This window comes from Pollicipes pollicipes, unplaced genomic scaffold, assembly GCF_011947565.3.
Source record: "Pollicipes pollicipes isolate AB1234 unplaced genomic scaffold, Ppol_2.1 Scaffold_5724;HRSCAF=6776_pilon_pilon_pilon, whole genome shotgun sequence".
NCBI classification, from domain to species: Eukaryota; Metazoa; Arthropoda; class Thecostraca; order Pollicipedomorpha; family Pollicipedidae; genus Pollicipes; species Pollicipes pollicipes.
Genome location: NW_023596746.1, coordinates 1,549,792 through 1,571,746, shown reverse-complemented (window position 1 = coordinate 1,571,746; position 21,955 = coordinate 1,549,792). Strand labels below are relative to the sequence as shown.

Sequence of the window (21,955 nt, the reverse complement as noted above, 5' to 3'; positions counted from 1 at the left end):
CTGTTTGATGTGTGCATATTGCGGTTGGAAAAGTACGCATTCATAGTAATTTCTACGAAGGGGACCTGAGCACACGAGCGTCCGCTCACCCACACCAAGATGCGCACCACATAGTGGATTTTCCACACCAAACACGAAACGAAAACAACAATTCGCATTAAAACAACATGGAGGAAATCTGACAATGCGAAGCAATCTGGTGACACGCTTGATGCATGGCGAGACCGGGCTCAGTGAATCAGAGCCTTCCGGGCCGGCATACCCCATACGCTCAAGCCTGAGCCCGCGGCGGGAGACGAGCGCGCGGCAAAGCGTCGGCGCCGTGTCAAAACGGAACAAGAACCTCCCGATAGCGACGTCACCTTTTCTGGAAGGTAGCTTGGATTTGTGAAAATACAAATGAAAGGAATTGACATTCGGAGACGTGAATTTTCCCCGGATATAGGTCTATATCAGGTCCACAGGTCTTAACTGATTTCCCGTAAACAAGGAAATTTCCCTAGCTGTAACCATGCGGCGCCGCATGCGACAAATCCGGAAGCGACTTAGGATCCTGTCTCCTTATCGGTCGTGCTGCCACGTTCGTACACGAAGCATCAGTGCGCGTCCATTTTGGCTGCCGATCTCAAGTCGCTGAGCTCCACCTTGAAAGCTCGGAAAACGCCTTGCCTTGTACGACGCCGGGGATGACGCAGTGGTGATCTGTCGCGGAGGCCGTCCGAGTCCCCGATACATGCTGACAGCCCTGCACCTCAAGCTTTGTTACAGTATCCGCTAGGTGATTACCCGAGGTGTCGGCGTGGCTTGGCACCCAGCGCAAACACTCGCTCAGGACGGTGGCGCTACTGTATATGCCACGGGCGCCTTGTCAGAATATATCCCGTGTCGGGCGACCCTTGCAGGTTCGACTGCGGCGCTCAAGCGCTCGCGGCGTCGCATAGGTGCTGTTCATAAGGACCGTTCGGTTTTTTCCAAATACGAGTACGTTATTTGCCGCGCCTTCATTGTTGGACCCGTGTTGTAACGTAATGAGCACGCGGAGCCTTAAAACTTGCCTTAGCTTTCCCCCAATGCTACGAAATTCAAACATACACTTACAGCTTATACACTTACAGCCCCAATCGGACTGTTCCAATGTCAGGACCCTGTGCTGGATGCTGATCCTGGCTGAGCCATTCAGTCCGGAGCCCTCGGCCTGCCATCCGGACGGCGAGAGGGGGAGAGAGAGAGCCTCCCTCCGCCCTCCTCCCGTAAACAAGGAAATACGCATCTGCTTTATTTAGGACAACGTGGAATAAGGTGCACACCAACCACGCGCTGTGCACCACGGGCCACGGGGACCACAGCAGGCGGCGCTGACGCCGACACGCCGACCACTCCACGGATCGATACAGATCGGATGCTTCCGATCCCACCCGTAAACCGTTAGAACTATCACGGCCATCCGCACGGCCGACCTATTACGCCAAACGCAACGCGGGTGTCCTCGACTCCCAGATGCTGCCGGACTCCACATCGCGATGACTCGAGCCGCGGGAAGGTCGCTGCTGCCGCAGCCAGCCTTGGGCGCCCAGCTCCCAGCACCTGGAGCATGGGAGACGATCTGCGTGAGAAGGTCGCTCGAAAATTATCTGTCGACGGAGCTTTAAGACGTCGCATCAGACCTGTTGAGCTTGATACTGTCACGGTAGTACAGAGAGGTGTGTGTTCATCATACCAGAGAACCGCAAGGGTGGCGCGCACACGATATTCACGGCCAAGCGTCCAACACTATCAACTTCCACGTGGCCGCCTGGCGTAGCCGCGAAGTTGCAGTCTATGACCTAACGCGCTGGACGAGCCCGCTGCTGTGGCCCCCGTCCATGCCACCGGAGGCCAGGCCGCCGGCAGTCTGCTAGGCCTCACCTGGACTCGGCGAGCGCCGTCCCTCGGCTGCGACACGCCAGCGGACGGACCTGTGGAGACGGAGCGACTCGGTCAGAGGCGGCCCCGCAACACCGCGCCCCGATTCGGGTCTGCTCAGCTGAATACTGTACAGGTGGCGCAGAGGAAGGACCTGCGTCGGTTACATCAGAGGCAAACACAGGACGGCATACCATCCACCTGGGATGACTATGCCAAACATCGGTTTCAGAAGGATCGGACAGCATGGACCGCACCACACGTCCCGTATTCTTACCATGGTAGTAGCGCTGTAGACGGTAGCAGACGCTGCAGAGGCCGCTGCCCAGCTCGGCCAGGAGCTCGACCTGAAAACACGGAGAAAACCACGCGGCTGTGAGCATGGCCGAGACGAACGTGCTGCCGTGAGCCGGCAGGAGCTCAGGCGTGAATCCAGATAATCACGGGCTCATCTGTGAGTACGCTTGGGTTTCATCACGAAAACGAAAGTATTGCGCGACGGAAATGGAAGGAGGGAGGGGAGGAGAGATCAGGGATAATCATGGGGCAACGTGATAATTCATAACGTTCGACGAGACCAACCAACCAAGTGACGCAATACAAATATGCGACTTCCAGTTGTCAAAGGTTTGAGTTACAATTACACATGGACCGCCCGAAACGACACAATCTTGCAGCTGAACTGAAGTCAGTGAAGCAATATGCACAAAAGCTGAGCTCACCTGGTCACTGTCCAACCCAGTCACCAGGGTCTCTGGCAGTGCAGGCAGCCAGCACTGCAAGCAGGCCACAAGTCACCAACCAGGCCAGCGACAAAGTTAAAATAGACGTCCGAGTCGTGTTTCAGACCTGTTGAGCTTGATACTGTCACGGTAGTACAGGATTGATAGGCTTCATCACTTCTCGTGTCCAATGATGCAAGTGAGATGGGGCAAAATGTCTCACAAAAACCTGCCCATAAAGCGAGGTGAGCTAGTTATACCACTAGAGAATTGCTCCGTGGCATGAAACTATCGCGCACACCGAACGGAAACGCACGGACGAAACCTTACAAACACAACAAAACGCCTTCCCACGCAAAACACTGGCCGGTTCTCACCAGGCATGCCGTCCGCGTCCAGTTGACTGCGGGTGGTACGCCACCCACGCAGCCAAGATGCCGGACCCCCTGGCGGACGAGACACCACACGGCTCGTCAGTCCCGGAGCCAGCCAGCGCAACGCCGCCAGGCAACGCGCGCTATCAGGCGTGAATCCAGATAATCACGGGAATCAGCAGTGAGTACGTGTAACTTTCATCACCAACGCGGGCACCCTCGCGGCAGACGGACTGGCATGACGTGTTCCGGGACCACCGCTAGCATTTCGACGTTCCCCATCTCCTTCGCGGCAGCCAATGCGCCTCTCCTTACCCCGAGCAACACCGGCAGCGCGGGGGCGGGGCGGTCGGCCGGCGACCGGAAACCGTGCCGCCGCTGCTCAGGAGCTGCCTGGCGGCGCAGGGAGCCGGAGTCAGGCGAGCGCGCCCGGGAGGGTGGCGCCGGGGCCAGCTGGCAACCAGACTCAGATAGGGGCGAAATAATGCAATCACGCGCTGTCATAACCGATTCAATCATCACGAGACAGGAGAGTAGGCGCACCAGGATGTGCCACAGATGTGTGGTGTCGCGGCCGCACAGCACTCACCTCCTCGACGTCAAGGGCCATCACATCCTCCGGTCAGGAATTATTTCACAGCTGCATTGTCATGCCAGACTGTAACAGAAACAAAACGCCATTAGGCCCTATGCTGCTTGAACAGTCCACCAGCGAACATTATCGGTAGTCAGCCCCAGAGCATAATCCCGCAGTTGTCGGGCGGGCGGCGGCGGCGGCCGGGCCCCGTCAGCGGGCCAGAGAACCTGACCCGGCGACATGGGCCAGGCCACCGCCACTGCGAGGCCGGGCGGCGGCCGCCCGCACCGACAGCACAATCAGAAAATGGATCAAGGTTCTCATCACACTGTCGCGGTCACAGTCAGGTGGAGGGTGATATGTTGGTCCGATACATACCTCTTCGTTTTTTCGCAGTTAAGACCATCGAGGGTTTACTTTCTGGCGAATTCCCAAAGGCAGCCTGGAAAACAGCACTGATGGGTCAGAATACACTTAGTGGCTAATTATCTGGCAGCTAACCAGGCATAGATCAGCATAGGAACAGTCAGCAAAGCCTGTCGGCGTTTATGTCCGCCCGTTCGCTTAGTATCATCACGAAGTGTATTCCTTTAGTACTGCAATTACGGCCAGGCGCAAAAGTCCACACAGCTCAACTAGTTTAACAAACGGCTACCAGACCGGACAGCATATTCGCTCTTCGAAGGGGACCGTAATATGTCAACGGCTAATAAGCAGAGCGCAGCAACGCAGATGGGAGAGCAGGGAGAGCAGTGCATCAGCTGAGTGACCTAGCTACCACTCACGTTCGCCTGGCGGAGGATCGACCGGGCAGACGACAGCCGCCGGCCCACGCTCGCCCCCCGGCACCGGGTCTGCCGACGGGGCGCTGAGTGGAGCAGTGGCCGCCTCTCCCGGGCCGGCTGCCAGCCAGGCGCCTCCCGCTAGCTCGGGGGCGGCACCAGCCTGCTACAGCCGGGAACGCAGACACCGAACGTTAATCCATGCACCGGGCGGAGCAGCGGCCCAGCTGTACACCAGGCGTTCTCAGAATCCTTTTGAAAGAATCATTCTGTGTCAATATCGGTATTTTCCTCATGTGATGGGCGGGGGACCGGTCGCGGCAGAGGGCCGGACGCCTCACCTGGTTCACCAGCGAAGCTGTAAGGACAGGACGGCGCCGGCCCAGGACCGCTCCTCCCGCCACCTGACGACAGGGACAGTAAGCTGACGGCGGCCCAGCAGTAGCGGCCCGCCATAGCCGTAAACGGGTGGGGCATCAGCTGAAGATTTGTCTCATCCGAGAAGTCAACAGTCTAACATGTACAGACATCACGTGCGCGGCGCAGGACGAGTGGCCGGGCTCGCGTGTGTGGACGGGGACTGACCTGGTCCGGAGGGCGACGGCGACGACAGAGGACCCAGAAGCGCGCGCCAGGCGGTGGCCCAGGGCGGCGCGGCCCTCTCCGCTGAGGACCACACGACAGAGGTCACCAACTGACAGTGATGTGCCCGCACGCCGTCGGGCGGCGGCGCAGTCAGATAGGGGCGAAATGATGCAATCAAATATGTCATAACCATTATTCAATCATCATCTCTGGCGGTGACGTAACAACCACGCCGCCGGCGCTCTGGTATACTGACCTCTTTGGTTGAGACCGGGGCAGACTGTGGCCAGCACCTGCAAATGGAGAACATATGGTGATCTGGTCCCGTGGTAATACCACACCGAAAGTGGCAAGTTTCTCAGCGATCTTGGTGGTAAGTGTATCGTAATCAACAGACTCAGATAGCAAATACTTGATCATCACAGTAGTGCGAGCGGACGCCATCACATCTGAGGTCCGAAGCGTCGCGTGTCACTTACCTCCAATGCCCCAGCTCCACAGCACCCCAACAGCTACCCAGTCCGTGGCGCGACCCATAAACTGAGGCGGTGCGCGCCGACCACACCGCTGATCCTGCCAAAACAACACAGTGCTCAGAGGCACTCCGTGCTGCAGGTCCAACATCGGAGGCGGACCGGATGTCAGCCCCAGAGCATAATCTTGCAGTTGTCGGGCGGGCGGCGGCGGCGGCCGGGCCCCGTCAGCGGGCCAGAGAACCTGACCCGGCGACATGGGCCAGGCCACCGCCACTGCGAGGCCGGGCGGCGGCCGCCCGCACCGACAGCACAGTCAGAAAATGGATCAAGGTTCTCATCACACTGTCGCGGTCACAACGCACCGAGCGTTTTAGGAGCACACCAAGTGTCATTGCCGGCTGACCGTGATATCTTACCTGGCACACCCAGCCGTCCAGGGCGGCATCAGACTCGGCACGACAGGATGGCCAGCAACCGTGCGACTGGACGGTCGGAAGACGAGTCTGCGGATACCAGGAGCGGAACCGGCCTCAGAGCGAGCCAGCGGCCGGCGGGGAGCAGCTGGCGCCGCTAACACGGTTCAGACGCGTCAAGGTATTCCCAGTCAGGGGTCGAAATTGCAGGACACTTGTCATCACGTCACAAGAAGGGACACCGGCCATGCGCCCCAAGGCCGCGAAAAAGAATGAGGCGCATGACACAAACAAGTGCATTATGACAAAGAAATAACTGCAATTTATAACTGTCTTAACTCACCTTTTATTAGCAAACTCAAGTGATTTCGTAGATTACCTATGTAACGGTATCAGAAGCGATTTGCGGTGATATGGCCAATTTAGACCACGAGTCTCACGAGAATTTATAGTTTTCACGATTATCAGGCATCAAATGTGCCCGGCCGCTGGATTCAATGAGCACAAAGCCCAATACACAAACCTTACCATTCAACTGGCTCCTGAAGTTCCACATCCAGTCAGCAGAGGTACGGCCCGCCCTCACACCAAATCACTGAAAGCGCAGCCTTCGTCAGTAACTAGCCATTCGTTACCTAACCGCGGATGCCAGGAACATCTCAGCTGTTTAAAAAGCTATCACTCACGGCCGCCTGGGCGGCTGGTGAAGGATCGACTGGAAAACATCATGTTCCCGAAAACACCCTGCTAACGTTACCCGCGCCACACCGCCAAGCGGCATCCACACATCGAGCATTGTCAAGAGCAGAACTTCGTCCAAACCGGCCTATTCGCTGCCTGTGATCCGCATCTGCAATAATGTAACCCAAACTCCCAGCTCACCTTGTCTGACTGCGGATCTCGCGACTCAACACGCTTCAGCCGAGCCCGCGTGGCCCGAGATCCCCACCGCACCGTATCTCTTAAACAGACAGACAGTTGTCAGACTACGGCCCTCGGGAGCACATGCGGCACAGCGAGAATGCCGGCATCAGTCCCGTCTTGAGGTTCCCAGCATTCATGTCGATGGTGTATGTTAACATCACTTGTTCCACATGGGCGACGCCAAACCAACACCAGCCACGACAAACCGCACCACCTACCTTCAGAGCAGCACCACACAGAGACGGGGTTGACCCGCGCCAGCTGGAGATGGAGGGCTGACAACCTGCAGCGGAGAGGGAGAGAGCATGGTCAGGTAATGAACGCCGAGCACGGCTCATCTTCGACGGAGGGACACGCGTCAGTTATGGAACGCTCAGCAGTGCCGACCGGCAACTCTGTCCGCCCGTTCGCTGGAATCATCACTCATGCTGGAACATGAAACACAATGCTGATCGACTTTGGTGTGACAAAGCAAAACTGCAGGAATATGCAGCACACCATTTACATTCTAAAGACTAGAACATACAGGCAATTAGCAGGATTATTTCTTTTTTAGTTCAGCCTAGCCATACCCAATCGGAAGACTTCGAAATTAGAAAACGGCGGATTGCATTGCACGTGGCAAGACCAGTATCCTGAAAATGTAACGTGTGAAGTGTTCTAGCGTGTGGCACACCTGCCGAAACTGCCGCCGACTGACCTGGTGACACTGACGGTCGGCACCTCGGTGCGTGACGCCAGCACAGTGCCGGGTCCGGAGGGCCAGCCCGGTCCGTCTGCAGCAGACGCCCTAGTCAGTCTTGCACCGGATCCACGACAGCCCCCTCGGCCAGCCAACGCCGTATCAGAGAGTACATGTAGATATCATTCAACGCCCGGCGACGAGCTAGTGAAGGATCGACTGGAAAAGCATCATTTGAATGGACATGAATAGACTTCTTTAAAGAAGTGATGATCTGACTTCAAATGTCATGGAACAGCTTGGGAGGCTAGCTTACCAGGCAATCTTTTGAATGTCCCGCCATCTTTTGCCCTTCACTATGAGACAGCCTTCTGCAGAAACGTGGGACCTGAAAACATCATCACAGTGGTTAACAAACTAATCAGTAAACAACCAGGATGTGTTTCTTCTCCAGTGCCTGTCAGAATCCTTTTGAAAAGATCATGGCGATCACTCATATAGTTTTCCTCATTTCACAAGATTTACTGAAGCATGGCAAGATGTTTCAGGGCCCCAATGAGCATTGGTTCACAGAAATGGAAAAGTTGTGACTCTTACCATCTAAGATGAATGTTCGCGAACGTTTCCGTCCCAGTTGTCACGAGGGCACCGTGGACTGAAAGACGACAGTATGTCAGCAACCCCATTACCATGAAAACAAACTATGTTTCACAGAAGCTATCAGAATCCTTTTGAAAAAATCATGAGTGGTCACGTTTAAATTTTCCTCATTTGCATGATGGAAGACAAGTAACAAGTCCCTTCGGCCCTATAGCAGTACAACGGATCCCCACTGACCCGTGTCCGGCAGGCCGCAGCTGTACCCGGGACCAGCCGCGCCCTGACCGCACCGGCTCGGCCACCAGTGACCACCTGAAACGGCAGCCGCGCGTCACGACCGGCACGGGACCACACCGCACCCGGTCCGGTCCAACCACCATCAGCGGAGAGTTACGTGTCATCCCGGCGGGTCAACAGTCTAACATGTACAGACATCACGCGAGCGGCGGCGAGACTTCCGGCTGACCTGACCCCTGGGTACTCACCTGAGGCGTGGCCGACGGACGCTCCAGTCACCGGCTCCGCCCGCCAGGCCTGCGGAGAGGGCAGTGACCGACGGACGCTCCGTCACCGGCTCCGCCCGTCAGGCCTGCGGAGAGGGCAGTGGCCGACGGACGCTCCGTCACCGGCCCCGCCCGCCAGGCCTGCGGAGAGGGCAGACACACGTCAGGCTGTCGCCAGGCCACCGCAGGTGCCAGGCTACCGGCGCCGCTCAGATAGGGGCGAAATGATGCAATCACATACTCATAACCAATTCAATCATCAGGTCAGCTGGAACAGGTCACTCTAACCACGTGGTGCGTATTCTGGTAGCACGTGCAACCCACCTCGTCTCGGCGGCACGAATTAGCCGGCACCGTCGGCAGGACGCCTGTAACAATACAAGATGCTGTTAAGGCTGGCAGCAGTCAAAGACGACCTCCAAAAGGGCACAAGGACCTTGGTAGTAATGCATATGCACTCAGATAGCACACTGTCCTGTCAGTCCATTCAGCCTTGGTCAGTAACGGTGCACGAAGAACAATGCCGGACGTCTCATGCACATGCTACATGCAGGGCCCACCTTTGTGTTCAGAATCCACGCCGGTCAAATGAGAGCTGGTGCCGTCCGTTGGTGCGACTTTGCACATCTGAGAAGCGAGACGTCTGTTACTGGCTGTGGATACGCCACACACACAGCAGAATCAGCAGCAGGAATCAGTCCTATCATTGGTAATCACAGAGGTCATTGGATTGGCTCTAGATATGCATCATGTATGAATATAAAACTTAATGACCCCTCGGCCCTTCTCTAGTGTCGCACCTTGAATGCGCCGTCAGACTGAATGCGTTCTTGTCAGCACCTACATCGCAGCTGCTGCCTGTGGGGAAGAATCCGGAGACTAAGTGTGACAAATATGACTGTCGAAATCACGAAATAGATAACAGCAGTCAGAAGGAAGGCAGCACTGTCGGTGAATCAACAAGATTGTTCTGCCGAAACCATCGGTTCTACATCATCTACTCCAGGGTATTCAGCCTAAATCATCAGTTTTGCACTATTTGCTTCAATGCAGGTAGATATGAAGACAAGGGACATTCATGTTTACAAAATTGCTAACCAACAAAAAAGAAACAGCTCGCCATACCTTTAAATATATTGTAGTCCTGGGCCACGCTGGTGCCACAAACTGGTTGCCTGCAAAGGATCACGGCCTTCATCACGAGGATCTGGCAGCGTTCGAGACGTCATCTCTTGAAACAATGTCAGTCCGCCCTAGGATCGTCACTAGATTCCGATATATTCTAACCGTTTGATCAAGAGTGGTTATCATCACGCCTGCCGGGCACCGGAGCACACATCCCACCGGCCCGGGCGCAGCACTCACCGCCACGGCCGCTGGAGCTCAGCGCCGCCGTCCGCCGCCGGCCTGTAACGGGGCGCCGCCGCTCGTCAGCAGGGCGCCAGGCCAGGCGACGGCCCGAGCGGCGCCACACATCTCAGCCGCGTCGGTACATTCCCAGAACAGCGCGTCAAAATTGCAGGACACATCATCTGTCCTTCACCATCATCGGAGAGCGAGAGCATGGTCAGGTAATCAACGCCGAGCACCGCTCATCTTCGACGGGGGGACGCGCGTCACTTATGGAACGCTCAGCAGTGCCGACCGGCAACTCTGTCCTAATGCATATGTACTCAGATAGCACACCGTCCTGCCAGTCCGTTTAGCTTCGGTCAGTAACGGTGTCCGAAGAACAATGCCAGACGCGTCATGCGGATGCTACATGCAGGGCTCACCTTTGTGTTCAGAATCTACGCCGGTCAAGTGAGAGCCCGTGCCGTCCGTTGGTGCGACTTTGCACATCTGAGAAGTGAGACGTCTGTTACTGGCTGTGGATACGCCACATACAGCAGAATCAGCAGCAGAGATCAGTCCTATCATTGGTAATCACAGAGGTCATTGGATTGGCTCTAGATATGCATCATGTGTGAATATAAAACTTAATGACCCCTCAGCCCTTTCCAAACACCTCCAGTGTCTCACCTTGAACGCGCCGTCAGACTGAATGCGTTCTTGTCAGCACTTACATCGCAGCTTCCGCCTGTGGGGAAGAATCCGGAGACTGAGTGTGACAAATATGAGACTGTCGAAATCACGAAATAGATAACAGCAGTCAGAAGGAAGGCAGCATTGTCGGTGAATCAACAGGACTGTTCTGCCGAAACCATTGGTTCTACATCATTAACTCCAGTGCATTCAGCCTAAATCATCAGTTTTGCACTATTTGCTTCAATGCAAGTAGATATGGGGACATGAGAAGTTCATATGTTTACAAAATTGCTAACCTACAAAAAAGAAACACCTCGCCCCACCTTTAAATATCTTGTAGCACTGGGACATGCTGGTGCCACAAACTGGTTGCCTGCAAAGGATCACGGCCGTCATCACAAGGATTTGGCAGCGTTCGAAACGTCATCTCTTGAAACAATGTCAGTCCGCCCTAGGATCGTCACTAGATTCCGATATATTCTAACCGTTTGATCAAGAGTGATTATCATCACGTCTGCCGGGCACCGGAGCGCACACACCACCGGCCCGGGCGCAGCACTCACCGCCGCGGCCGCTGGAGCTCAGTGCCGCCGTCCGCCGCCGCCGCCGGCCTGTAACAGAGCGCCGCCGCTCGTCAGCAGGGCGCCAGGCCAGGCGACGGCCCGAGCGGCGCCACACGGCTCAGCCGCGTCGGTACATTCCCAGAACAGTGCGTCAAAATTGCAGGACACTTGTCATCATGTGAGATCGGCGGAACGGCGGCACAACAGGAGAGTGCCTTACCTGCTGCCTCGGGTGGACGGTGTACACTTAAGATTCCGCAGATGAGTCCGGCTGAGAACTGTGCCTTGCAGAGGTCTGGCGGAGAGACATGCAGGCCTTCAGTTACAGGATTCTATCACACCAGGCGTGCTGGTTATGGGAGACATCAGTAAGGGAACACTCAACAAAGCCTGCTGGCTGTTCGGTCCGCCCGTTCGCCAAATATCATCATCTGAAGAGAAAAGCAAACCACGAGGTTTATTGTAAAACTGTGATTGGGCAGTTTTGGATTATGCGCAACAATGCCATCATATTACCAACAGGTGTCAGCATAACTGAGTATAACTTATGCCATAATACACAAAGACCATCTGTTTTGCACATAGCATCTGCAATTAACCAAGAGCCCCAAATCGAGCTTGACTCACCTGAGACACCGGCTGGAGCCCATCCCTGCGCCGCGACCAGCTTGCCGTCTTCTCCAGAAGTCCGCTGCCGATAAACGACAGTGTGAGCACGACAAGGACAAACATCTGTCCACAGGAAACAGGGTGGCAGTCAGTCCTATCATTGGTAATCACAGCTGTCATTGGATTGGCTCTTGGTATGCATCACGTCTCCACGCTGTCCTGTCTCCCGACACGAACGCCGACTCGTAGGCCGCGGCACGCTGCCAGGGACGTACCTAGTCATCTTGCCACTGGGCTCCTGCCACTAGTCAGGCAGCCGCTCCTCGTCGCGCCACACCAGGAACCTGCCGACAAAACCAGGTGATGGTCACAGGCGGTGATGGAGCCGGCCTGAGCGGCGCCGGACGCCAAGTGGGCACGACGGCGGGGGGGGGGAGGGGGGAGAGGTGTCGCCGGCGTGGACGGGCGGCAGGGCCATGGGCGGCGCGCGCCGTCCGCCCTCCCGTCGTCGCTGTCGGCTCTCAACTGATCGCGGCCGGGCAGGCACACACCCGGCCGTGAATGGGTAAGAAGCCACCGCCGTCGGAGTCACAGCACGCGTCCTACACGTTCAACGTTATCGACGGGCGAAGCTAGCCACCAATGGCACCAAGCATGGGGCCATCCGCGCACTGGGACCATCTACAGCGGACTGTGCCTGGATAACAGGGGCGCATTCCGGAGATCATACGGCCAATGGACAGCAACGCAGATCACGCGTCCAGGCACGTATCTGTATCAGTAACGTATTCGCATGAGAAGGATAGCATTGCTTTTGAATGGCAGCAACAATGGACATGTTCATAACAGAAGTCGCAAACTTACCGCGGTACCCAACGCCGTGGCCAGCTGCAATGTGACTCATAAAGTCACCAGTCAGACATCCCAGTCTTCACAGCGCCGAAACAACACCTGCGGACGGGGCGTGTGGCCGTCACAAATCAGGACCAGCACCCAGGGAGTGCCTCAGGCATGCAGCAGTCAGGGCTACAATCATCTCCACAGGCGGTCAGAGCGCGAACAGTAGGCTGAACTCATCACAGGAAAGTAATATGAGACACCGTGGTAACACTCACAGTGGGGGGACTCACCATGTGTCTGAAATCCAGGCAGCCATGCGAGCTGGACGTAGGCCTGCCTCGGAACCTCGACACCTCCAGAGTCCATCCCGTCTGTGTTTGGACACGCCGGGTCGCGTCCTGCGGCAGTGATCGACGCCGCACGTGAGCCCTCCGATCCACAGACGGTTGTCACCGCTGGGTGACACACTCCCAATGGGGAGCTTACTGGGATCAGTCACACACCAGGCGTCGGAGCAATACACGACTGCCTCCAACCATCCGCACATACATGGCGGCCCGTCCCTGCATACACCTGTGACTGCCATCAGCATACGGCCTCTGTACCAGTCATCCAGGAAAGCAATTGCCTCGGAAGCTAGCCCGACTAGACCTTCCCCACCCAACCGCTGGCCAAACTCGCGCAAATCTGGAGACTTTCGAGCGGACAGACGGTGTCTGGTGTGTCGCCGGCGGCGGCGGACGGCGGGGCCGTGTTGGCGCCAGCCGCCCACCGCCGGCGGAGCGTCGCTGTCGGCTCTCAACTGATCGCGGCCGGGCAGGCGGACACCTGGCCGTGAATGGGTAAGAAGCCGCCGCCGCCGCCGGTCAGGACGCGGCATGTGACGGGTGACGCTCACCTGGCGGTGGCGAGCGGAGCAGCGCCGGACGAGCCGCAGCCGGGACCCAGCCGAACCGGGCCTGCAGACAAACAGCTCACTCAGGGCGTGCAGGAAACAAGACACACTGCTTTTTAAAGTTATCATGTCAGCAAATAGGCTTCCATCACTGGCAATAGGAAGAACGAAAGTATGACCATCATCCATGTTACGTGTGGTGGGCCAGCCGCCGCCCGGTCCCCCACGGTTTACCACCCAGAGGGGGGGGGGGGGAGGGGGGAGACCTGACGATACTCCCGGGTATCAAGGCAAAGGTAAATGGCAAATCACGCATTATACGTAGAGGGCGTACTGTCACATTAGCGGTGTCTCGAGGCAGTGGACAGTCGTCCCGATCGTCTGACAGTGAACACATCTCTGCTCTGCGCCGTCTCCCCCGGGGGCGCGGCCGTGAGGCACAACTCAGCGTAACACATCCATCTCTCCACTCACGGGGTTCTCATCCAGGGTCCTGCAGGGGTGAACAGCCTTCATTCATAGTCTCTGGAGCCCTGCAAACAAAATCGAACCAGTCAAAACAAATCCAAAGTGGCTAGTATGTGGGAACATGTTTGTGATCAGTTTGAAAAGACTTCCTTCAATAAGAATTAGGAAGAACGAAAGTAAACCCATCATTTCTGTGAAGATCTGCACATGAAAACTGGATTACACTTACCAGTCAGCTTGGACACATTCCAGTGGACAGCAGCTGTAACCGCCGTGCCGCCACACTCCGCCGCTGTGGTTGGAGAGAGCACAAGCCGGTTAGCGACACTTCTGGGCATGCACGGCCTGCTACTGCACTACACACAGTATCAAACATGTGATGTCTTCCAGCATCATCAGTAGAACAATAGCAGTACACATCGTACAGCCAATAAATTGACCCCAGACAACCAGAAATACTCACCTAGAAAATGCAATTGATTGCGCGGCAAATTTCGGTCCAGAGGATCCAACCAAAAGTTCCATCCTCAGTGCATGACGAAAAGGTCACAGCTGGAACAGGAAGGTCAATGTTAGATAAAGCCAATGCCAGGGCCACAAAATCACAACGCATCCGACAGTAAGTTCAGTCAAACGAACTCCTCATGGTATGGTAGGTTTAGAGGGATCGTTTTGTCATCAGTGTCTTCAAAGCAAAACATTCACATGCTCACTGCTCTTGAACTCACCAGAGCTGCAGACATGCAAACTTCGACGTCGGAGGCGCAGCAGGACGAACAAAACCTGCAATTCAGGACAGGGGTAAGACTAGGATCCGCACAATCGTGTCCGGACGTACACACGTTCACATCCGCGGAGAACAACACCTCTACCATCAGCTATATTGCAGATACACGATGTTGCCCACTGAAGCGGCTATGAGAAACGGACGAGGTGCCTGGACGAGTCCACCCAATGCAAGTCATAAAACCATCCAGTGGTGCTTCTCTGTGCAGATACGCACCACACAATTGCAAAGTCCTAAAACCAAATCGTCCACTTACCTAGTTTTGACGAGCTTCGATACTGCATCCCATTACATCATCAACCCACTTTGTCAAATCAGCTGTGGCACAAACAAACACACTGGTACCACTGAAGGGGGCATACGTATATTTGCGGCAGACGGGACAGGTTAAATCATGCGCTTGAGCAGCTCATTGATCATGCCCTCCCGGTTGCCGAAGTCGCCGCCCTCCACGAAGTGGTTCGACTTGCGGGCCCAGCCGCCAGTGGGGGTGCCCAGCTGAAATGACATGAAGCATGTGTCAGTCTCAATCCATGACAGGCAGTGTGGTCGGACTAGTAATGAAGACTCCCATGTCATCGTTCAGATAGTGCATATAATGCAAGAGCTGGACAAGTGACAAGACAAGACAAGACAAAACATCAGAAGCAGTTACCATTATGCAGATAGTTCTTGACATTTAATGAGACAAATGTCCCAATACATCATCCTGCACGCTAAGCGCACAGAACATATGCCCCCCGACAAGTACCGGATAGTCATACCTTGAACGGCCACAGGAAGTTGGTGACCTTCCTGAAGTTGGGTCCGACGGTGAAGACCTCGTGCACGATGTCTTCGATGCAGATGATGCCGCGGCTGCCGACCTTGCTCTCGATCAGCTCGTTGCTGGTGATGGGCAACCGCTGATTGTTCACCTTGACGAAGCCCCGCTTGTACAGCAGCTGGCGCACCGTGCTCAGGCTCGGGTAGCCGTAGGCGATGTATGGCTCGGCGATACGCAGCATGTTGATGGTGGCCTGCCAGACACAATGAAGAGGTCAGCATCTCCATTATGAAATGAATATCTTCACTTTGAAACCAGGACATGTAAGGAAGTTTTACATCATTACAAGACATGCACAGCTCTATAATGCCTGCTCCACTTTGACATGCTTTCAGTATGGAGTTAAGTCAAAATGACCACGGGTCAATGATCCACAACAATTATGGCATAAATCTTCCGACACATACCTTGTTCAGCTTGACAAACACGCCGTTGTTGATCTGGCGCAGACGCAGCAGCTGCAGCACCTTGCGGACCTTGGGATGCAGACCCAACACACCCCGGATTCGCACGACGAATGCCAACTTGGCCTCCTCCGGTACATAGAAGTTGCCCTCCTTCTTGGCCTCTTGTTTCAGCCTGATGATCTCCCGCTCACGCTCGCGGTACTCCTTCACATACTGCTCAGCACGTTTGAAGATCAGCTTTTTCTTCTGCTTGCGCAGCTGGCGGTCCTGAGAAAGAAAAGGTCGATGATGACAGCTGCTGAATGATCCTTTACAACCACGCTTTACTTACTGCAAGCTTATATGTTGGAGGGATTTTCGGATCAGCATTAGTGCTCGTGACAAGCACACTTACCCCACCACCTTCTTACGAACTTAGGTCAACAACATTATCATGAGACAAAATCTTGATGTACCGCAACACTTGGGATCACTCATCCTGTGCTGGGCATCACCTGAGCGCGCCACTCCCACCAACTGCAAGCCAGCTTTGCCAGGAAGGGGCGAGTACCAAACGTGACTCGAGCCTACCCCTTCACTGATGGGTGAATCCAAATGCAGGCAGTGACCAATCAGGATGCAAGACATCTTATTTTAGCCAATAAACAGCTACAACCAGGGCCTTAAATGCTGCATTACAATGCCAATGGTGCAAAGGGAGCTGTAAGTCGGTGTTGCCCAACTTGCTCATCTCCTTGAAGGCTATGAGACAAATCATCCACACCCCTTACATTCAACCTCAGGCATCCTTTCCCCACGCGGCCATACCTTGATCGCTTTAGCATGTCCCGCATTCTTCCTCTCCTCCCTCAACTTCCTTCTCTTCAAAATAGTCTCAGTGACAGTTGGCAGTTTTTTTGAAGCTGCCAACTTCTTCCTGTAACGAAAAGAATTGCCTCATGACAGCAATATTTCTTTCATGCCTCACTTTGTGTTTTCAGTTAAGTCAGAGTGTAAGAGTTTTGATTGTGGGTTTTGCACATATGCTGGTCTGGCACTCCCCTTGCAGGTGCATTGTCATGCACTGTGATAAAGCTATCATGGTTATCCCAATAACAGTAGGGTTGTGGAGCCAGTGGCCTTTGAAGGGTCATTTAAAGTCTGCTGTGATACTGGTTTGGTGTGCTTTATTTGGTTTACATCTGCTGTCAAGTCGATTTTGATTACCAAGGCTACTAGTTGTCCTCTGATAGTAGATGGTACATACCATTCCAGTGTCTTAATCAGCTGGCATGATATTTGTCCTTACAATGTTCTGCAAAACTTTTTCATCCACTTTATCATCAGGACACACAATTTTGATAAAAAGTTGATGGTTTGATTTCTTGTCCAAGTGGTTTCAGTTTCTGTCTATTCAAGGTGGTCCTTACCCCTTGGTCACTGCGCTACTTGAAAAATGGTTATCTTGCGTCACTCAAGCTCATGGTGCTTGATTACTTCATCCATCCATTAGAATGACAACATGCTCTAAAATATTGATCCTGCTGGTCCAGCAGGCAGCATGAACTTTAACAGTGCAAGCAACTGCTCACTAATAACAGCTATTCAAACAACGCAATTGACCAAGAGATTACATCCACCTTAAATTGACAAAACCCCCACTCCATTCCATGAGTGGAGTGGTAGTTCTTTATCAAGATCAAATGTCCCCATCATGTGGTGGATAAAACTTTTACACAGCATTGTCTACACAAATGTCACAATGACTGACACAGACAATGAAACAAGACTCACAATATTTGTCAGGAGCAATACAACAAAGTGCCTTGTGATGAAAAACAATCCAACAGCACACCAAACCAATGCAGTGTGAATTTAAAGGTAGGTATGATGACTACCAGCTTGGCCACTTGAGCTGTATTACAATGACCAGGACATCCCTACCACAACCCGTGACAAGGCACCTGCAGGAGGGAGAGTACACCAGCACATGTACAGGACACCAGCAGCACATTAGGGTACACCAGCACTTGTAGACCAGCACATGTACAGGACACCAGCAGCACATTAGGGTACACCAGCACTTGTAGACCAGCACATGTACAGGACCCACAATGAAAAATTCCTGATACTCTGACCTAACTGAAAACAAGCTGATACTACAATCATGTCCAGACAAACACTGTTTGCAAGCTCTCAAAACTATCCCCATCATAGACAGAATACCATGCAATCACTGGACCTGTTCAGTCACCAATGACAGCAGGGTGGTTTGATGCCTTGAACCCACCTTGGTGTCAAACTGGCTGGAAAGTGATTAATCTATGATTAATGACTCACTGTTACTAGGTCTATATTACCAGCAGGGTCATGAAGTTGTCTGCTTGGATTCTATGAAATTTTGTTTGCTTTTTGTGTGGAGCTACTTTAAACTACTCTACATGTAAGAAAATTCCAGACATGGTGATACACACAGGATCTAGGTCATTGCAAATTCATAATGGCTACTGGGCGCATCTCATGACACATGCTGCCCTGGCCAATGGACCATCGAAAAGATCTGAAAGGATTTGGACAGAATGTGACCACAAAGAACCACATGTAACTCGACTGGACTGAGCCAGATAGAACACCATGAAGTATGATGCCAGATGGGACCACTCCAGCCTGATGGGTTCCTGATGGAGCCAGGCCCGATGGGACTGGAATAACCAGACAAGACCAGATGGCATCACACAAGACCCAGCGGAACAGTAATGGACCCAACAAGGATTGGATGGAACCAAATGGAACCAGATAAAATGGACAAGACTAGATGGCATCAGCCATGAACAGGCAAAATAGCAATGGCACTGGACCAGACGGGATGGGATAAAACCTGACTGCGCTGGACAGAAGTGGACTGGGTCAGATGGAAACAGAAGGCATATGACTGAATGGAGCCCCCAGCTGCAAAACAAGACCAAACAGGACAGAACTGATTATGATGACGATGGCAGATAGGCCTGGATAGAAGCAGACAGGGACAGACAAGACCTGATGGGATGGGGTGGAACTGGATGTGCCATCATGGGGCTGGATGGTACTGGGTGGAACTGGATGAGACCTAGTGCCCATGACCAGGAGAAACAGGAGGAATCATGATGGGACTAGATAAGGCTAGACAACACAAAAGACAAAAAGAAAGCCAAATGGAATAGATCCTGGTAGAACTGAACCAGACAGGACCAGAACTGCCAATCTAATCCTGTAAGGCCTGATCTGACCTCAGTAGGTTCTGTCCAGTGTTGCCTGGTCCCACTCTGCCTTGCCTTGATTGATCTGGTCCAAAAGATCCTTCCTAGCCTTGCTCAGTCCCATCCAGATCAGCCCAGTACCCTCCAGCCCTAATCTTCCTTGAAGAGTATATTTATTAAATGGAGAAAGCATTGTCTAGAGCAATGTTTTCCATTAAGAAGCACACCAAAAGTAATATAAGCTTATTTCATCATATCTGATGTTTGCTTTATTACCTTTGAATGTGTAACATGCCCCTAAGAGCCCACTGACAGCTGATATATCCTAAACTGTTCCCACACATCATGAAATAAATGCTAGATGAATGGATATCAACTTTAATTTTGCCTCAGCTGCAGCACGGCTTATGGTATGGCAGGATCTCAATCATGTTACTATGGCATCACAGATGTCTCTGTGACCTTGGAAAGCTCTTTCCAAAAGTCAGTGCATCTGCACAGGTATATATGTTAAAAACTAGAGGAGTTCAGGTTTTAAAGGCAGAATATATGGCACTAAGTGATCCTCAAGATAACTGTTTCAGGTCAAAATCTGAAACAAATGTATGACAACACTCCTCTTAACCAACTGAACTTGTCCCTTACCATCAACAGCCAGGTTTTGGGGTCAACAAAACAGTTTGACAGTGAAGGTCTGTTCACAATAGTTTAGGGGAAAAATGAATACTCTGCAATGCTCAGCACAGTCTGTCCCACTTTCTCATGTCATCTAACCTGCAGTCTTGATCCCATCTTCCCAAAGGTGGGTGAATCCAAAGGGGGACCCTGACTAAACTGGGCATCCAGACAGGACAACTTAGATACTGGATTTGAATCATTCCACCAGTTATGCCAAACCATGTGACCTGTGGCAGCCTCAGTTAACCATATCAGGTGACATAAGGGGTAAGACAGACCATGGGGAACATTGCCACAGTGTTTAACTTTCACAATCACATCCTGTTGACGTGAAATTGTACTCAATGATGGCAGGGACTCAAAACCAAACCCTCCTTGGCGTGAGCTCTTATCGACAAGCATCCGCCCACTCAATAGGTTAAGGTTAAATTTTTAAGGTTGACGACAAGACTTGCAACCCGAAAGTTCGCAAAACCCCAAACCCAACCTAATTTTTGATGCGCAGACGTTCTCGCCGCAAACAAACACATGCACATGACGGCGACAGAATCAAATATTCGTCAGAATATTCCACTAGTACCTAACTCCAACTTTACCAGTCACACATATAACGCGTTTTTGACGCCACACACACGACGATACACAACTAATGCGAGTGATCGTGAGGACGTACGCGGTTGTCGGCGCCATGACGACAGCCACCGGAAAAAGGGGGCTGTCGAGCGCCGCCGTGCCATAATATATTTTATTCCCTGGAAAATTTTACTAACACATTGATATAAGAAACAATGAGAAATACTGAGCCAAAAAGACAAAAACTTTTATCATTGAAAAACAGATGAAGAAAAAATCTTTAGATTTAATCGAAGACTTAAACTCGTAGTAAATTAAAGGTCTTAAATAACGATAGGAAGCAGGACTTACAGCAAAATATACTAGGCCACGCGTTCTTTCAGGCTGGCGATCTCAATTCTTAATTTAAATAAATCGGCGTGACAAAAGTTCAGCTTCAATCACTTTTTAAACGTTATTTCACTGGTGAGATGCTTAAATACTCGCTAACAAAATTGTAGAATAATATCCTAAATAGCCTAGAGAAGTGCCTTAATGTGGCAATTTTTACGGTTATGGTGCTCAGGGGACAGACCCGGAGCTCCGGATAGAAAAAGGCTTGGAAATTGGTTTAGGTCGTGGAGGGGAAAGGGGGACGTCGTATTGGCTCACTTGGAAAAGGGATTGGAGGCATGTATAGAGCTATGTTTCAAGAGATTGGCATCTGTCATCAGTCATCATTCATTGTCAACTGTTATCTGTCATCGATCTTGTTTGACCCTGCACCCCGCCCGCGACGCGGCGTGTCGCTTGTCCGGGGTGGGCTGCATGCGTAAACCATGAGTGGGACGAGAGGCTCCCCTGGATGGGGGACTCTCAAACGTCGAATGATTGGGGGAGTCAAATGATTCAAAGAAGTTATAAAATGACGTGAAAATTCAGCGTGTTTTGGCGTGGTCTGTCTCGCACACATGAGTATGCGGTTCAGTGCACTAATGTGTAGGTATGTGGGACAGCAGATGGATTTTTGCTGGCCGGATGGGTGCTGGGTTTGTGTTCTGCAGTGCACAGTGTGCGCCCCCAGAATAAGGTTGCAGCACTGGCACATCAGCTCTGTACGTCCGAACCTGCCAACTTTGACCTGGATCTGCATTTTCTGACATTTCTATGCTACCGACCGGTCCAAATCCAACAATACTCAGCCATGTCATTATTGCAGCCCGATTCTTCCAAGTACTCGACACGACACTTGAGCATACTGAAATACACGACTTTCACGTATATTCCAGTATGCTCAAGATGATGCTGCAGTGTGTGTTGAACATTCGGAACCGTTTGAGTACCTGTTCCCGCCTTCGTTCTATCCTGGCCGTCCGCCAGCGGATAAGGGGAGAGGAAGCGCCGTTCTGGCCGTGCCGCCCAAATGGCCAAAAATCCTTAAAAGGTTTGGCCCCTCATCAGACCGATTTGATGCCGCTGTTGTAAGGAAATAATGTTTGCAGGAAGTTCAAAACCAGAAAACTCGGGCCTTTAGCACGAATTCGCCA

General features: G+C 52.9%; 2 protein-coding genes and 1 long non-coding RNA gene across 4 annotated transcripts; all 3 read right to left on the bottom strand.

The window, feature by feature from the left end:
- Nucleotides 1-1,262: 1,262 nt before the first annotated feature.
- LOC119102622 (uncharacterized) lies at nt 1,263-4,970 on the bottom strand. 2 transcript variants are annotated; one of them, XM_037226066.1, is made up of 11 exons: nt 4,943-4,970; nt 4,699-4,761; nt 4,361-4,523; nt 3,954-4,017; nt 3,588-3,656; nt 3,314-3,391; nt 3,002-3,070; nt 2,625-2,678; nt 2,180-2,249; nt 1,906-1,955; nt 1,263-1,584 (listed from the first exon to the last, which is right to left on the bottom strand). In XM_037226066.1, exons 5-11 carry the CDS (start codon nt 3,606-3,608, stop codon nt 1,435-1,437), a joined length of 492 nt encoding a protein of 163 aa, XP_037081961.1. In that variant the 5' UTR covers nt 3,609-3,656; nt 3,954-4,017; nt 4,361-4,523; nt 4,699-4,761; nt 4,943-4,970; the 3' UTR covers nt 1,263-1,434. The 2 variants fall into 2 exon arrangements, with proteins under 2 accessions (XP_037081961.1, XP_037081962.1); XM_037226067.1 differs by lacking the exon at nt 4,943-4,970 and having other exon boundaries at nt 4,361-4,520.
- Nucleotides 4,971-12,981, bottom strand: LOC119102624 (uncharacterized). Its single transcript, XR_005094724.1, has 26 exons — nt 12,871-12,981; nt 12,605-12,691; nt 12,016-12,084; nt 11,759-11,822; nt 11,352-11,426; nt 11,132-11,179; nt 10,892-10,941; nt 10,563-10,620; nt 10,316-10,382; nt 9,906-9,947; nt 9,666-9,715; nt 9,341-9,398; nt 9,101-9,167; nt 8,865-8,908; nt 8,523-8,681; nt 8,275-8,349; nt 8,035-8,092; nt 7,754-7,825; nt 7,456-7,531; nt 6,974-7,038; nt 6,714-6,792; nt 6,360-6,426; nt 5,835-5,921; nt 5,422-5,515; nt 5,199-5,235; nt 4,971-5,023 (listed from the first exon to the last, which is right to left on the bottom strand). It is a non-coding gene; the product is annotated as an uncharacterized LOC119102624 (long non-coding RNA).
- Nucleotides 12,982-15,072: 2,091 nt separating this feature from the next.
- LOC119102620 (60S ribosomal protein L7) lies at nt 15,073-20,578 on the bottom strand. The gene is made up of 5 exons (XM_037226063.1): nt 20,530-20,578; nt 16,771-16,879; nt 15,964-16,230; nt 15,495-15,749; nt 15,073-15,228 (listed from the first exon to the last, which is right to left on the bottom strand). Exons 1-5 carry the CDS (start codon nt 20,544-20,546, stop codon nt 15,118-15,120), a joined length of 759 nt encoding a protein of 252 aa, XP_037081958.1. The 5' UTR covers nt 20,547-20,578; the 3' UTR covers nt 15,073-15,117.
- Nucleotides 20,579-21,955: the final 1,377 nt, after the last annotated feature.